At 60.4% G+C, this 15377-nt stretch overlaps 1 protein-coding gene across 3 annotated transcripts in view; it reads left to right on the top strand.

The window, feature by feature from the left end:
* The first annotated feature begins 855 nt into the window (after window positions 1-855).
* The window catches only part of GRM4 (glutamate metabotropic receptor 4), a 114624-nt gene continuing 100102 nt past the window's right edge, over window positions 856-15377 (top strand). For all 3 annotated transcript variants that reach the window (XM_070777845.1, XM_070777844.1, XM_070777843.1), the window contains exons 1-2: window positions 856-976; window positions 11198-12091. In XM_070777845.1, the coding sequence (XP_070633946.1) occupies window positions 11573-12091 (519 nt within the window). In that variant the 5' untranslated portion in view covers window positions 856-976; window positions 11198-11572. The remainder of the gene's footprint in view (window positions 977-11197; window positions 12092-15377) is intronic.

The raw sequence follows: 15377 nt of genomic DNA, 5'->3' as shown, positions 1-15377 counted from the left end.
GCCGAGTAGTGTGACCCCATGGCATCACTGTGTTTGTGGTACTTCTCCGGGAGTGCTTCAGGAGGCTCTGTTCCTTGATCCTCGACCTTTAGGGTCAGGAGGGGTCCCTGCCAGCTCCTCCGGTCGAGGTACAGACATCCGCCCCCAGGAGGAGGCGGGAGAAGGGGGCTTCCAGGAGAGGGCGCCGGTGGGGCGTGGTGGGAGAGGGAGCAGAAGGCGGGGCGGGTGCGGAGGGGCGGCGGGGCGCGGGGTGAGCCCCAGCCTTGTAGCGGAGAGGTGCGGGGTCGGGGGTGGGCCCCAGGCAGCTCCCTCTTTAAAAGGCCTGCGGAAGCCGCGCGCTGGGCCCCACTGCCTCACAAACTTGGCGGGCCGGGCCCGCGCCTTCCCGAGCGCGGCCGCGGCCGTGGGCGCGGGGCTGAGCCGCCGCGGCTCCCTCGGCCCTCGTGGTCCCGGAGCCCGCCCCTCTCGCGTCTTCACTGCTCTCCGGTCTCCCGCTCCCTCTCTCGCTCGCTCGCTCTCCAGCGCGCTCTCTCGCTCGCTCTCCTTTTTCTCCTGCTGCCGTGCGGCTGCCGCGGCGCCGCCGGGCGCCCGCATCTCAGCCGGCGGCGATCGCGGCTCGGCTCCCGCTCCACTGCCTTCCCAGCGCGGAGCCCTCGGCCGGACGCCGCTCCCGGAGCCGCTCCCACTCTCCCTCGCGCTCGGACGCCGAGCTCCGCGGCGGACGGAACCGAGCCTCCCGCCGCTCCCTAGCTCGCCGGCTCGCTCTAGGAGCAGCAGCCGCCCGCCGCGCGCTCGGAGGCAGCCCGGGCCGGGCGGCCGCCAGCTCCTTCCCGCTGCGGCCGGGACTCCCGGCGGCTCCTCGCCGGGATCGGTCCGCAGCGTCAGAGCCGCCCGCCGCGGCCCGGGCTCCGGCCACCGCGAGCCGCCAGCCTCCGGCCGCCGCCTCCCTGCGCCCCCGAGCGCTCGCCGGCGCGCGGTGAGTTGTGGCCCGCGGGTACGGGCGGAGGGGACGGCGCCCTCCGGCCTCGGGGGCGCGAGCTGCGGCGGGGACTCTGGGGTTCCGAGAGGTGGCCTCTGGCTGGCTCCCGCGCTCGGCGCTGCCCAGAGGAGGGCCGGTGGACCGGAGCTCTCGGGGCTGGAGGACATGGGACCCGGGGTAGAGGGTCTCTCCTCGGGGCTGGGACCGGGAGTGGGGCGGCGGGTCTTCTGCGGGTCCGGGGGAAAGTGTTCCTGTGCCTGGGGTTGTGTCGGGTTTCCCCGGCTGCGGGGTCGAGCCCGCGCTCAGGTGGGGACTGTGGCGTCAGTGCGCCCCCTCTGCGGAGAGGCAGGGCCGGCGGGGGCGCGGGCCGTTCTGTGTCCCGGTCCCCGCGGGTCTCTGGGCGGGAGGGCAGCGCCAGCCGTGCGAGCTCCTTCCCGCGGGCTGGCCCCGCGTCCCGCTCCCGTGGCGCCCCAGCGTCGCATTGGTCTCCGGCCGGCTCCGGCGCCCGCTGGCGCTCGGCGGAGGCAGGATGGGACGGCACCCCAGGGTCTGGGGTCTCCCCAGGGCCCTGGGACTTCGGGGTCAGGTGCTTCTCAGACACTCGGGACCGACCCTCTCTCGGACCCTGATGAACCTTTGCTTCTACGCGAACGCCCGGCGGGCAGCCGGCTGAGTTGTGTGTGTGTGTGGGGGGCCGGTTTGGGGGGGGGTCCCCTCCGGGGTCGGGCCGAGTGTGTATGTGTGTGTTGGGGGTTCCCCTCCGGGGTCGGGCCGAATGTGTATGTGTGTGTTGGGGGTTCCCCTCCGGGGTCGCGCCGAGTGTGTGTGTGTGTGTATGTGTTGGGGGTTCCCCTCCGGGGTCGGGCCGAGTGTGTGTGTGTGTGTGTTGGGGGGTGCCCTCCGGGGTCGGGCTTCCCAGTCGCCCTGGAGCTGGAGGCGTCCCCTCCCTGAGCGGGGGCGGGGCTGGAGGTGGAGGCCCGACTGCGCGAGGCGCCCCCGCACCGGGGCGGTCTGAGGCTGTTTGTGCTGAAATGGGGCGGCAGTGGCGGCGCAGGGAGTCCTGAGGCCCAGCCTGGGAGCGCCCCTCCCCCAGGCCTCGAGCGACACCCCCGCCTTCAGACTTTCGGCCCTTGTTGGAGGAGGGTCCTTGTTTCTCCAGCCGCCACCGCCCCCCCAACCCCGCCCCCGTCCTGCTCACCCTCCTCGCCCTGGTGCGGGAGAAAGCTGCTCTGCGGGACTGCGCCGGGCTCGCCTAATGGGGTGCCCGGAGCCACGTGTCTCTTGGAGCTTTGGTGAGTCTGTCTGCTCCTCTGTCAGTCTGGCAGAAAGCCCGATGATGGTGGAGGGAGGATCGTGTGTGTTTGTGATCCTCATATTCCTCCCCACTCCATTCTGGGGTGAGGGTGGAGGCTGTGGGCTGCCGGTGGGGGGGCAGCTCTGTAAGAGTCTCCATATGGGGCACCCTGTCCCCACAGCCTCCCTTCGCTGGGCCAGCTCATGCTGGAAGTGAAGAATGTTCTAGTCCCCACTTCCCCTTCCCCAGGAGACTCCCTGGCCCCCACTTTCTCCCCGGCTCCGCTTGGGGTCCTGGGCCTCATGCACTGGATGGGTGCCTCTGCTCTGCGAAGGCTCAGAGCCTGAGGTGGTGGGAGAACTTCCATGAGAAGGTGAGGATTTGCAGGAGCTTTTCTAGGGCCTCTCCTGATGTTGCAGAGAAGTCCCACAGAACAGTCTGGAGGCCCCTGGGTGTGGTCACCCAGCGGTCAGGGCAGGGGTCTTATTTCCTCTCCTGGGCAGGCCCTGGGGCTAGTGGCAAGGAGGCTACAGTGGGGAGTAGGGATCAGAGTCCCTGCCCCTCCCTGGGGCCCACGGAGGACCACTTTCCAGAGGGCCTTCCCAGCACCTACAGTCCTGTCCTTGGGGCGGGTGGAACCTTTGGTGATGGTGCCTCTGAGCCTCTGCCCACCCACCTGTGAATTTGGTGACTGCGGTCTTCATCTCCCCCCAACTTCTGTCATTCTAGCCCTCAATCTCCCCTTAGCTGTCAACATCTTCACCCCTGTCAGGGACAAAAATATCAAAAAGTTCTTTTCTGAGGTCTGAATCACTTATAGGGCTCCCCTCCCAGGGGCATTTGGTTTCAAGAGTTGGAGAGGAGGAAGGCAGTGCTTAACCCAGTGGAGTGCTCTACTGGTGGTGGATTTCCAGGAGAGCGGTGAATGGGATATTTGGGGGGGCATGCAGTACATCCCATAAAACAGGGCCTGAGCTGGCCGAGGGCGAGGAGGGCGCATGCCAGGGTTTGCACTAGCCTCTTGGCCTCTCCTTCCACCTGCCTCCTCCCCTTGCCTTCCTCTGTGTGGCTTCCTCCTCTCCAAGGCTGGGTGCCTCCCGGAGGCAGGCAGGCGGCTGAGGTCGGCAAGGGAGCCTTGGCAAGCAAGCCTGTGAGAGAGCAGTGTGCTGGCCGGGAGGGTCAGGGGGCAGCCCCCACCTGCTTCCTGAGGGGTCCTCTGCCCAGCTTCCGGCATGCTCAGACACACCCAAACCCGCCCTGCTGCAGGGGGACAGCTGGCACGAGATGGTGGGACCAGGACCAGCCTTTATAAAGACTTCTGAGCTTTATAATTACAGCCCCTAGACATATCCTCTCCCCCAGATCAGCGTGGAGCCGGCAGCCCCTAATTACCACCCTCCCCAAGACATCTGCCCACCCCGGCTGTCCTCCTCTGCTCAGCCTAGCACCCCATTTTCCAGTGGGCAGGCCCCACTGAGAGCCTGGGCAGCTGGGCCCGCCAGCCGCCGGCTGGAAGGTTATCTCACTCCTGCAGAGTGCGGCTGCCTGTGCCACCCGGAGGAGGCATGGGGGCGCTGGCATCTGGGCGCTGGCCCGGCTCGCTGGGGCTGGCAGAGCTGCCGACAGCCCAGGCTGACCTGAGGGAGGAGGCCGGGGGGGCTTCCCCCGGTGGGCAGTGGGCCCGAGCGGAGGGCACCAGCTTCTGGTGCCTCCTGCCTCTGCCCCCCTCCACCCCCCCAGCCTGGTGCTGGCTCCTGGAAAGAGCAGGGAGGGCTTGTGTCTCGGTCCACTCTGCCCTAGTTAGCAGGGGACTATCAAAAATTAATTTCGAGATCTCACTGCCTTTGGCCCTTGCCGGCATGCAGACTGCCTTGGCTCCTGGGCGCTCTAGTTCTTTCCCTGCTGTGCAGCTTCTGGCTTCCCTCCGTTCTCTGCCCAACCCCAGGCTGCAGCTCTGCCTTCCCAACGCACTTCCTTCTCCCTACCAGGCCTGGAGTCAGGCTCTGGGCATCTGCCTCACACCGTCCCTTCTCTTTTCCTGCCGGAGCCTGGCTCCTGAAAGGGAGGCTTAGGAACTTAGGGACTTGCTCAGGGAAGGATGCAGCCTGCCCCCCCAGCCTCCAGCCCACAGGCCTGTCCAAGTTTTTGTTGGCTCCTTGGGAAAACCGAGCACCACAAGGATAGTGAAAATCACCCCTTAAATTAAAGTTCCTGTCGAAATGTTTTATTATCAGCCTCACCATTGAGCAATCTCATGGCAGCAGCGAGGCATAAATATATGTGTACACAAGTATATTAAATAAACTGGGGAATGTGGTGCCTAATGACATTATCTGGACCCCATTCAATTAAGGCAGATATTATCTGTGGTAATTGGGAAATGCCAGCCTGTGATGACAGTTGGGCCGTTCTGGGCCGAGCCTGGCTGATGGGCAGGCTGCGGTGTCCCCCTGAGCCTCCCTCTTCTGGAGAAAGCCCCAGCCATCTGGGGGCTCTGATGACACTCCCAGAGAACTCAGCTGGCTGCTTGTCCCAGGCTGGGCCACCCGCATAGGGATCAGGAGGTTTGGGTCCTGCCCCATCCTCCACCTTCAACCCGCCCAGCCACCACCCTGTCCCTCAGGGGGGCAGAAACTAGCCTGTGGACCTGCGTCCTGGCTGGGCCGTGACTTCTAGTAAACATACCGCAGCGCTACAGGGTTATTTTTAGATTTGGATATAGAAGTAAAGGCTGGGGACTTGACCTGGATTCTGAAGTTTCTGGTGGGTGATCACTGCTCAGATGTCACAGCGCCTTCTTCATGCCCAACCTCAGGGTGGCTTAGGGTGGGGAGTCTTCCCCACAACCGTGGTTCTACCTGTGGCTGTGCGAGGCAGGAGGAGTTGGACATGGACTCGCCAAGCTCGTGGGCCCCAGCTTCCCAGTGCAGTGCTGGGGTTCAGGAACGGGGACCGGAAGGAGGAGGAGAGAGAAAGAAACAGCATTAGTGGGAAGCCCTCAATAGCAACAGCTGCAAACAAAGACACTTGCCCCTTTGGGCGCTGGGCTAGAAAGCTGGGTGGTTCTGGCAAGAGGAGGTGGGGTGGGGTTGAGGTGGGAAGGAGAGGTCTGAGGGTTTGCATGGAGGTGGGGGCCGCTGCAGTAGGAGACACCGAGCAAGCAGGAGCTGGTGGCTAGCACCTCTGCCCTGGGAGAGGGGGACAGTCAAGGCTGGGCATTTTCTGGGGCCTTCCCTGGTGGTCCAGTGGTTAAGACTCCGCATTTTTAAAGCAGGAGGTGCAGGTTTGCTTCCTGGTCAGGAAACTAAGATCCCACATGCTGTGCAGCATGGCCAAAAATATTTTTTTAAAAAGGCTGGGCATTTTCTGGGCTGAACTGGTGGGCCCCAGTGCCAATGAGATATGCTTGCTTAGCCCTCCAACTGATGTGAACTGCTGTGGCCTGAGTGGGTGGCTGGCATGGAGCCTGTGGTTTCTCTTGTCCTGAGTCCCTGGCTGCTGTGCTCAAAGTGGGCCCTGCTTTCTCTATCCATACTGTGGCCCACCAGGCCTTGCTTGGCTTTGTGCTTGGAGCCCCCCCACCGCCCCCGACCTCCTCTCCTGCTTCTCCGCCTTCCTACTGCTGTCCAGTCATCCTGACCTCCTTGCTGTTCCTTGAACAATGATTGCTAATTGTATGCTCACCTCAGGGCCTTTGCACTTGCTGGACTCTACCTGGGATGCTTTTCTCTCAGATACATGATTCATGCCCTTCCTGTTTTTAGTCTCTGTTCAAATGCCACCTCCTCTGAGAAGCCTTCCCTGACTATCGTTTCCTTCACAAAGCCCCTGCCCGGCCATTTCCTTTCTTCTCACCTGCCTTGTGTCTCTTCATAAGCCCTGGATCCCCATCTGTGTGTAGATGTATCTGTTGTCTCCCCTGCACCACCACTGGATGTGGGCTTAACAGGGCAGGTGTCTGTATCTGTTTTCACTCCCAGCATTTCCCCAGTGCTAAGAGCAGAGTCTGGCACACAGCGGGAGCTCAGTACACACTTGGTACACACTCGGATGGCATGTTGCATAACTGAAGGGTCAGGGATTATGTTTCACACCTGATCATATAAGCGAGTTGCAAGAATTCAGTGCAAGGTCTGAGTTCCACTCTGTGGACCTGGAATGCTGCTGCTGCCCCCCGCCCCCTGCCCTGGGTCCCCACTGGTGAGAGTGGCGCTACGCTGGCTCGGGGCAGGGACCTGCCTTTGGTTGTTGATGGAGAATTGCCTGTGTTCTGAGCCTGGAGCCAGGCCCTGGGGATGCAGAGATGAAGGTGATGCTGTCCATGTGGCCCCAGACGTGCTCCCAGGCTCACCAGTGTCAGATAACCACGTACAGAGAGAGGCTTTAGGGCATTAACCGTGGAGGAAAAGGGCCCCCGCCCCCACTGTGGCCTCCTTCTTGCTCTTAGAACATGGCTCAGCCTGGGCGAGTGCCTGCGAGCAGGGCTGCCCTTTCTATTCATCTAGAAATAGATTACCTGGGAGAGGAGGGTGGGAAGGGCCCAGGGATCATCCGTTCACGTCCCCACACCCAGGTGGGGGACACGAGGCGTGGTGCAGGCTGGGGCGCAGAGACATCAAGGTGAGGAAGACGTGGTCCCCCCAGATGTGGTCCATGTGGGGAGAGGGCTGTGCTGCTGGGGTTTGAGGAAGCTAGCAGAGCATCCCCTCTCCCAGGGACTCAAACAGGTGGAGGTTTGTTGCTGGTGCTGCTGGGGTAGAACGGACTTCTGATGACCTGCTCCCAGGGTCTAGGCCTTGCCCATTTGAGAGGAGACTGTCTAGCAAACCTCACCTCTGCCCAGCCATTGCAGCTCCCCAGGGGGACAGGAGAGAGGGGGGCCTCAGAAGTGGCCTGCAGTGCAGTGATTTCGGCCCAGACTCCCACGCAGGTGGGGCTGTGGGCGGTGGAGGAAGGAGGGGGGAGGCCTCAGGTTCTCTCTCATGGTTCCCTGTGGGGAGTGGAGCCCCAGCTCCTCCTTCCGTGGAAACGTGAGATGTGGGCCACAAGGCATCTAAACAGCTCAGGAGGTTCAATCCCGATCCTACGTATCTATTCACAGTCCCCTGAGTTCTCCAAGCACCTGGGCTGGGCCAGGCACTGCAGAGGTCAAAGTGAATCCAGCCCAGGCAGGTGCTGGAGGGAATGGGGGCAAGCAGAGAGGGAGGGGCCACCGCAGGTCCGGAGGCTCAGGAAGGTGGGGAGGGGGCGCTGGGGGCCCAGGGGAGCCTGCGGGACCCTCTCTGGGCCTGGCTCTCCTGGCTCTACCCTAGGGGCTGGTCTGCTGGCCTGCAGAGGAGCCGGAAGCCTGAGCGGGTGGGGAGGTGGGGAGGAGCGGGGAGGGAAGAAGATGCTCCCCACCCCTGGGAGCCAAGTGCGGGGTCCTTCCCTGTGTCGCTGTCCTTTATTTCATGTTTGAGAGAAGTCTGTTTCTTCTTTTGCTTTGGGAGAAGCAAAAGCAGCTCGGTGAAAACTAAATTGAAGTTTAGTAAATCGCAGCAGCTCTTCTGGTTGTCGGTTTGTGGTTTGTGGTTCTTTCTGGCCCAGGCCCTGGCTGGAGACGAAGGACTGAGGTTAGGCAGGAGAAAAGCCTGGAGTCCTGCTTGCTGAGGCCTGGAAGAGGTGGGGGTGGCCAGTTCCTCAGATGTCTGAGAGACCCTTGGGTTGTGGGGTGGCTGGGCTGGAGTGGGGTAGACTGCAACCATCTGCCGAGCACCCCCCCTCCCGCCCCTTTCACTGAAGAGAATGTTCTGGAAAAAGCCCACCGGCCAGTGAACTATTGCTTTACCCTGTGCCCCTCCTCCCTCCCTGCAGAATCTGGCAGGTGCCACAGAAGGAGGTGCTCCAGCGGCTGGGGAGTGGGGAGGGGGAGCGAGACTGAGCACCCGGTGGAGACTCACCTGGGGGTGGGCAGGCGCACCTGCGCGGTCCTGGTGAGTTCACCTGGGGAGGAACCCTTCCAGCTGTCCCAGAGCTGAGCTTTCCTGGCTGTTTTGGACCTGGCTGGGGGGTGGGCAGTGGTCTGAGGGCTCCCCCTTCCCCTGCAGAGGGAAGCGCCCAGCCCTGGCGGGGAGGGCGGATCAGGCTGGCTCCCGCCCCTCCCTGCCCTCCCCCAGCTTCTGTTCTGCTGGCTCCTTTCACTCACAGGTATTTTTACTTTTCCCTGGGTGCCTGTTATGCAGGATCAAAGCAAGCAGGGGAGGCTGACAGAGGCGGTGGTTTGCCCGGGTCTTGGAGGAGCTCAGAAAGGGCAGGCCTGGTGGGACTGGGGGCTGCAGAGGGCCCGCTGCAGGCGGCTGGGACCCAGTCGGTGGAGGGCGGCCTGGGGCCTCGATTCTCATCTCGCAAGTGCTTGCCTTTCTCCTCACTGAGGCCTTCTTTCCACGTGCGCCTGCTTTCTCCTGCCTGCGGGGTGTGTGTATGTGTGTGTGTGTGTGTGTGTGTGTGTGTCTATTTGCTTATGTTTGGGCTCCGCTCAGCCCGGAGGTGCTCGGGTTTCAAGAAGAAGCTAGTGTTGATCCCTCATGAAGGATCTGGAAGCCTGAGAAGGCCCAACCGGCAGAAGCCGCTGTGTACTGGGTCTTGCAGCCTGAATCTGCCCTGCTGCAGCCTTGCTCACTGCCTGTCCCTATGCCCCAAATCCCTCTATTGAAATAAAAAAACCCACCCCTGACCGCCCAGGATGCCAGAGCTGGGCAGGGCCTGAGAGACCCTCTGGCAAGCCAGCGTGGTGGGGCGGTCAGGGCACTACACAAGCTCTGTGTTCCTGGGCTGTGTCACCACGTGAGGCTTAGTACCTCAGCTTCATCATCTGTGCAATGGGGCTAAAAATCCCACCTGGCTCATAGGGATGTGTTACCTGAGCCGATGTAGGCAGAGTGCCTGCCTGGTGCCTGGCGAACTGCGCTGTGTCCTCCTTCACTGTTTTTTCTCCGTGGGGCACCGCTGGCATTTGGACAAGACCGTGCTTCATCATGGACTGTCCCGCCCACGTCCCTGCCTGGATGCAGGCTAGTAGCTGACTCCCTCCCTTCATGGTGATGACTGAAATGCCCCACAGGGCCAGGATGGCCTCCGGACTGTGTCTTATTCCAGCCCGTCCATTTTACAGATATTAAAACTGAGGACTCCCTGGGGGACAAGCGTGGCCTCCAGCAGGGCAGCAGTAGGACTGCAGGGTGGGCTGGGACTCCTGCTCTTTCTTGTCTGAATTGCTTAGAACTGGCCTTGGCAGCCAGCACCCCACAGCACCCCTCACTCCCCAGAGCCACCTGGGAGAGGCCTCAGACAACTCTCACGGAGGTGTGAGTGCTCTTGAGGGGTCCGCATGGGTGTAGCTGCCCCTTGCCTGTATTTGACAGATCTTCAGCCCTCCCCAGAGCACTGACCCCCAGCCCTAGGTCACTGGGTCCTGGCTTCCCCAGGCACTCTCGGCATGACCAGTGCTGGATTTGAGTCCTCACCCGCCTTGAGTGGGAAGTCACCTGGTCTCTCTGGGAGACTGCTTCATCTGCAGAAGGCTGCTGAGGAGAATTACAAGCCCTCCTCTTGGCCTCTGAGGAGCTAATGGAGGGGGCAGCATTTGGATGAGGGGCGAGGTATGAGGTGAGTGTCCAAAAGACGCTCACCGGAGAAGCCCAGGAGCCAAGGCTGGATCCTGGGGGGCGGGTCCCCATGCTTCCCTGCCCCTTCCAGAGCCCTGGAAGCCTCTGGTGGGGGGATGGTGGCTCTGAGACCCCCACTTGGTCTTCATGGAGGGACCAGGTCTCCAGCGAAGCCTCCCAACCCAAACACAGGCTCTTTCACACGACTGGGGAGACTGAGGCACAGATCGGGCGAGCGGCTCCTGGTCTTCATTTGACAGATGCACAGGGAAGGGGGCCTTGAAGTCGTCCCCCCACCCCAACCCCGCCCTGACTCTTCTTTCAGCCTTTCTCCCTGAGGCCTCCCAAGTCGAGGGGAGGGAAGTTGCTGGCACTGAGGGAAGGCTGGGCCCTGGGAAGGAAGCCCTGGGGAAATTAGCCCAGATTAGCAATGAGAATGAGGAAGAGCTGGTGTTCTCTCCTCTCCCCTTGCAGATAAATATTTAATCACAACAACAATAATAATGATGGTCATCATAATAATGTGCACTAGCTCAGGCCAGAACCTGAGCCCCCTCTCAGAGGGAGGAAGTGGCAAAGAGAAATGGAGAGATAAAGACCCCTGGGGTGGGGTGGGGGGCCCAGCAAGTGAAAAGGAGCCTTCACTGGGTTGACCCTCTGGTGGGGTAGCAGGGCAGCTGGGGTGGAAATGGAGGGTCCACCCTCCCCAACTCCGCCAGCCCCAGCTTCTCTTGGCCTTCAGACTGAGCAGCTCCCAGCCTGACTTCTTCTGAGGCCGTTTTCTTTCCTCATCTCCAAGTCCTCAAGGAACCTGTGTGTCTGGTTCCAGAACTGGGGGCTGGGCATTGGGTTCCAGGCGGCGTTCGCCCCCTGTGTGACTTGGGCCAAGTGTTCTCCTGCTTTGGGCCTTGGTGTTCCTATCTCTGAAATGGGTTGTGTCCAGCGGGGCCGGTTTTTGCGCGCTTGCTCCTTCCTGTGGGTGCCTGTTGAGAGGAGACCCCTCTTCTTCCTAGGTCTCCGGAGGTTCCCTGGGGTGTGTTCTCTGAGACCTCTGGTCTGGTGGCAGTGGGCACCAGGAACCTTCAGACATAACCCAGTTTCTGCCTTAAGTTCTCTCATCTGCACCAAAGTCGAGCGGCAGCAGAGAGGAAGCCAAGTTCAGGAGGTCTGTGGCGTATTTGACCACAACCTCCAGCATCTCCTGCTACCAGGCTCCTGATGAAAGATGCGAATAGCTAATGTCTTCTTGGGCTTCTCTGATTCTCTCTCTCTCTTTCTTAGGTTGGTAAGAGGAGAGCTCTGGAGCTGTTTTCTCCTTGATGCCAAGATCTGCCCAGCTAGGAGCACTCTCCACCTTTCACGGTCATCCACTGAGAACAGGCCTGAGGGACGTGGGGACCAAGACCAGAGCTTTGCTGCACCCCAGCTACTCCCTGCTGTCTGAGTGCAGCCTGTTCCACAACTGAGCATCGCCGGGGGCTGAGGAGCACCAGCACAGTTCTGGCCATTGGCTGCCCTCAGCCACCCTGCTGCTGAAGCCGCCCTGGAGAGACTGGTGGGGGCTGCTGTGCCCATGCTCGTCCAGGCCGTGGGGCCTGGGGCCCGCCAAGGCTAGGAGCGAGGCCTGCCATTCATGGGTCTCTAGGGGTTTCCGAGATGCCTGGGAAGAGGGGCTGGGGCTGGTGGTGGGCCCAGCTGCCCCTTTGCCTGCTCCTCAGCCTTTCCGGGCCCTGGGTGCCTTCCTCCCTGGGGAAGCCCAAAGGCCACCCCCACATGAATTCCATCCGCATAGATGGGGACATCACTCTGGGAGGCCTGTTCCCCGTGCACGGCCGGGGCTCGGAGGGCAAGGCCTGTGGAGAACTCAAGAAGGAGAAGGGCATCCACCGGCTGGAGGCCATGCTGTTTGCTCTGGATCGCATCAACAATGACCCGGACCTGCTGCCCAACATCACGCTGGGCGCCCGCATTCTGGACACCTGCTCCAGGGACACCCATGCCCTGGAGCAGTCGCTGACCTTTGTGCAGGCGCTCATCGAGAAGGACGGCACGGAGGTCCGCTGTGGCAGTGGCGGCCCGCCCATCATCACCAAACCTGAGCGCGTGGTGGGTGTCATTGGTGCTTCCGGGAGTTCCGTCTCCATCATGGTGGCCAACATTCTTCGCCTCTTCAAGGTTAGTGCCTGCCCAGCTCCTTTCCCCTCTTCTCCTCCTGAATCCCTGGGAGAGAGTGTGTTGCCCCCCAGTACCCACAGTGATGTGTGAGAATCTGGGGCTGACCTGCGTGTGGGCAGAGAGAAGGTCCCAGCTCGGTGGTGCTGACCGTGGTGCTGAAACAGCACCTGCTGCAGGCAGCCTTTTGATCAACTCTGCTCCTCTGCGGGGAATTCTGAACCAGGAGGGAAAGGAAGTGCTGCTGAACAACAGGAGGGAGGAGGAGACAGGCGGACAGAGATATAAAAAAAACCCCTGACAGATGGATGGACAGAAATATAGGTAGATAGAAAGGTACACAGGTTAAAAGATAGACGTAGACTGGAAGTGTGAATGTTGGAGATTGCCAGGGAGAAAAAGCAAGACTTTTGTTTTGACATTGTTTTCCAATAATTGCAATTCCCAAGAAAGATCTGTTTTTTTTCCTCTGGGTAGTTGAGAAAGCCCCGTGTGGCCCTCCCGCTCCACCTCAGGATTATAGTTAGAAAATGTGTCCTGGTTTTTTGCATGAGGCATTAGCTCTCACCCACAGTGACTGGAGCTGTGGACGAGAAAGGCCTGGAGGAGCGGGTGCCCTGGGTCCCCAACGGAGCTTCCCCGGCTCATTCCTTTCCTTCTGCCCCTCTTCCTTGCACACCTTTCTACCTTCTGGAGTCCCTCCCTGCCCCCTCTCTACCGCCCCCCTTCCTCTCTTCCTGGGGCAGGAGCTGCTGATTTGCAATTCAATTGGAGCCAAGTGCTTCCCTAAGCTGCTAAAACAACTGAAAGCTACCGGGTGGAGAGAAAAACATTACAAGCATTTTACCAATAATTATATGCCTGCTCTTCTCCGGGAGCCTCCTCGTTTGCTGTGTGTGTGTGTGTGTGTGTGAGAGAGAGAGTGAGAGAGAGAGAGAGAGAGACAGAGAGACAGAGAGACAGAGAAAGAGAGGGAAAGAGGACAGGGTGAGGGGGGAGGAAGGGAGGCGCAAAGGGAGCCTTTGTGTCCCTCCTTCACCCTCATGTTAGATTCTTGGCCGCTGGAGTTGGCTCCTTGTCTCCTCACAGTCTCCAGAGTTAGGGAGTGGACAGAGAGCCTTCTTGGCCTCATGCAGGGCGGGAAGTGCTGAGGCTGGAGCCCTCTCTCCTGGGCCTTTTCTGGAACCTGTTTGCCCAGTCCCATGATGCATTAGTACTTGGGGGCATTTCTGGGGAGGCTGGGGTAGAAGTGGGGTGAATGGTGTGAGTGTCCCGTGTTGGCTGTCCTGTCTAGTGGAGCGGGGTTGGAACTTTGCCACGGGCTGGTCGGGGCCACGGGTGCTGTGCAGCCCTTGACTTGGGGCCTTCTTCCTGGAGTGCTGGTTTTGCTTAATGATCTGGATGAAAGCACTATTTTAATTTTAAAAACAAATGCATCATGAAGGATGCAAAATCATGATGCAGAAGGAGACTTGAAGGAAACTTTGCCTTGGCAGTGAACAGTTTGAACAACCCCTGGGGAGCAGTGTTGCCTTGGTCATTCATTGGTGGGGTGGGGACTGGGAACCTGGTCCAGCCCCTCTGCCCAATCCTGTAGTGAGGAGGACAGACCCAGAGGGGAGAGGGAGCAGGGCTCAGTGGTCCCAGCCCTGGGCCTACTGAGGTTTGGGCCAGCTGAGTCATCGTTTCAGCCTGCCTGCCCCGGGGTTGGGAGGGGAGGTGATCTGGGCCAGCAGGTGTCATGGAGCAGAGGCCGCCTATCTGAGTGGACACAACCCCCCACCTATGAGAAGGCCAGACCACAGGTGGGGCTGCTGCAGTGACTCTGGGTGTTTCAGAATGTGTTTTCTAAGGACTTCCCTGGTGGTCCAGTGGCTAAGACTCTGAGCTCCCTATGCAGGAGGCCCCAGTTCCATCCCTGGCCAGGGAACTAGATCCCATACGCTACAACTAAGAGTTTGCAAGTTAGAACTAAAGATTCTGCATGCTGCAAAGACTATGGAAGAGTCCATGTGCCACAACCCAAACCTGGCGCAGCCAAAGGAAATAAAACAGATACAAATAAATATTAAAAAGCGTTTTGTAAAAATGTTAAAACAACATGATCAGGCCCTTGGGGCTAAGACATCAGTGAGGGTCCCACCCCACTGTCTCCCAGAGGAGACCTAGTGCCCGCTTTATAGGGAGGTGGGAGACATCAAAGGAGCTGAGAGGTGTCACTGGAAAAAGGGTCTAAGAAGGGCTGCTGTCAGCATCAGGCCTTGAAGCGGGTTCTGGAGGCCCCCTGCGGGAGTGGGCTGCGACTTCTGAGCTGACCCCTCCTAGGATGGAAAGGTCTCTGGTGAGGAGGCCTGGGGCCAAAGGGCCTCACCTGCCAGGGGACCTCAGGTGTTCCTTCTCCCCAGACCATCCGGTCACATGTGAGTGTGACCGTGGCCTCCGTTTTGTCTGCACCTCCTGAGATCACAGGGAGATGAGCGGGTGGGAGTGGGAGTCAGGAGACCCCCAGGCTCACGGAGACTGAGATGGGACTGGGAGGGAGAGGCTTAGGGGAAGAAAGGGGGGAACAGAGGGGGCTCTTGGGAAAGGAAAGTGGGGGAGTGGTGGGGGGGATGGGAGAGAGCCAGAAGGAGACAGCTGGCTGTGGTCCAAAGTCCCTGGGTCCCTTTTAACAGTGTTAATGTTCCAGGCTGGCGACAAGAGGGCTCCTCAATAATTAAACTGATAGAAATGAGAGGCTGGGCGAGAAACTGAAAAGCCATTTACAGAGGCAGAAAGATTGAACTTTGGGGAGGGAGGTCAGGAGCAGAGCCTTGAGCAGGAGAGGGTGAGGGAGGGGCCTCTCGAGGCTGGGGAAGCTGCCATGCTAGGGGTCTGTTTCAGAGGGCACCGCTGTGCCCAGCCCGCTCCACCAAGGCCATTAGTGGGGCCTGCTGGGAACTCCCCCAGAGGCTGTGCTTACAGCTCTCTCCTTCCCCCACGAGGTAGATTTCTGGTACACAGCTCAGAGAGGGTGATTTCCTGCTAGGAGAATGCTCATAGGGTTCCATCAAGGCCAGGGTAGGAACAAAACTCACACCTGCCAGAGCTTGGAGGGGCAACTTGCGTCCGACAGCAGTGGACACTGAGCCCCGATTGAAAGATGGGCCAGGGCTGGGGGTCAGGTCCCACACTGCCTCTGCAGAGCCACAGGGCTGGACGTGGGTCTCGAACCTAGGCCTTCATTCAGGATCAGAAGCCCTGACTTTGGGGTGCTGTGGGTGTGACAGCTTGTATTCTTTACCCTTCT

This window comes from Bos indicus, chromosome 23 (assembly GCF_029378745.1).
Source record: "Bos indicus isolate NIAB-ARS_2022 breed Sahiwal x Tharparkar chromosome 23, NIAB-ARS_B.indTharparkar_mat_pri_1.0, whole genome shotgun sequence".
Classification (NCBI taxonomy): Eukaryota; Metazoa; Chordata; class Mammalia; order Artiodactyla; family Bovidae; genus Bos; species Bos indicus.
Note: the sequence above shows the minus strand (reverse complement) of the source record. Positions and strands in the feature narration are given on the sequence as shown.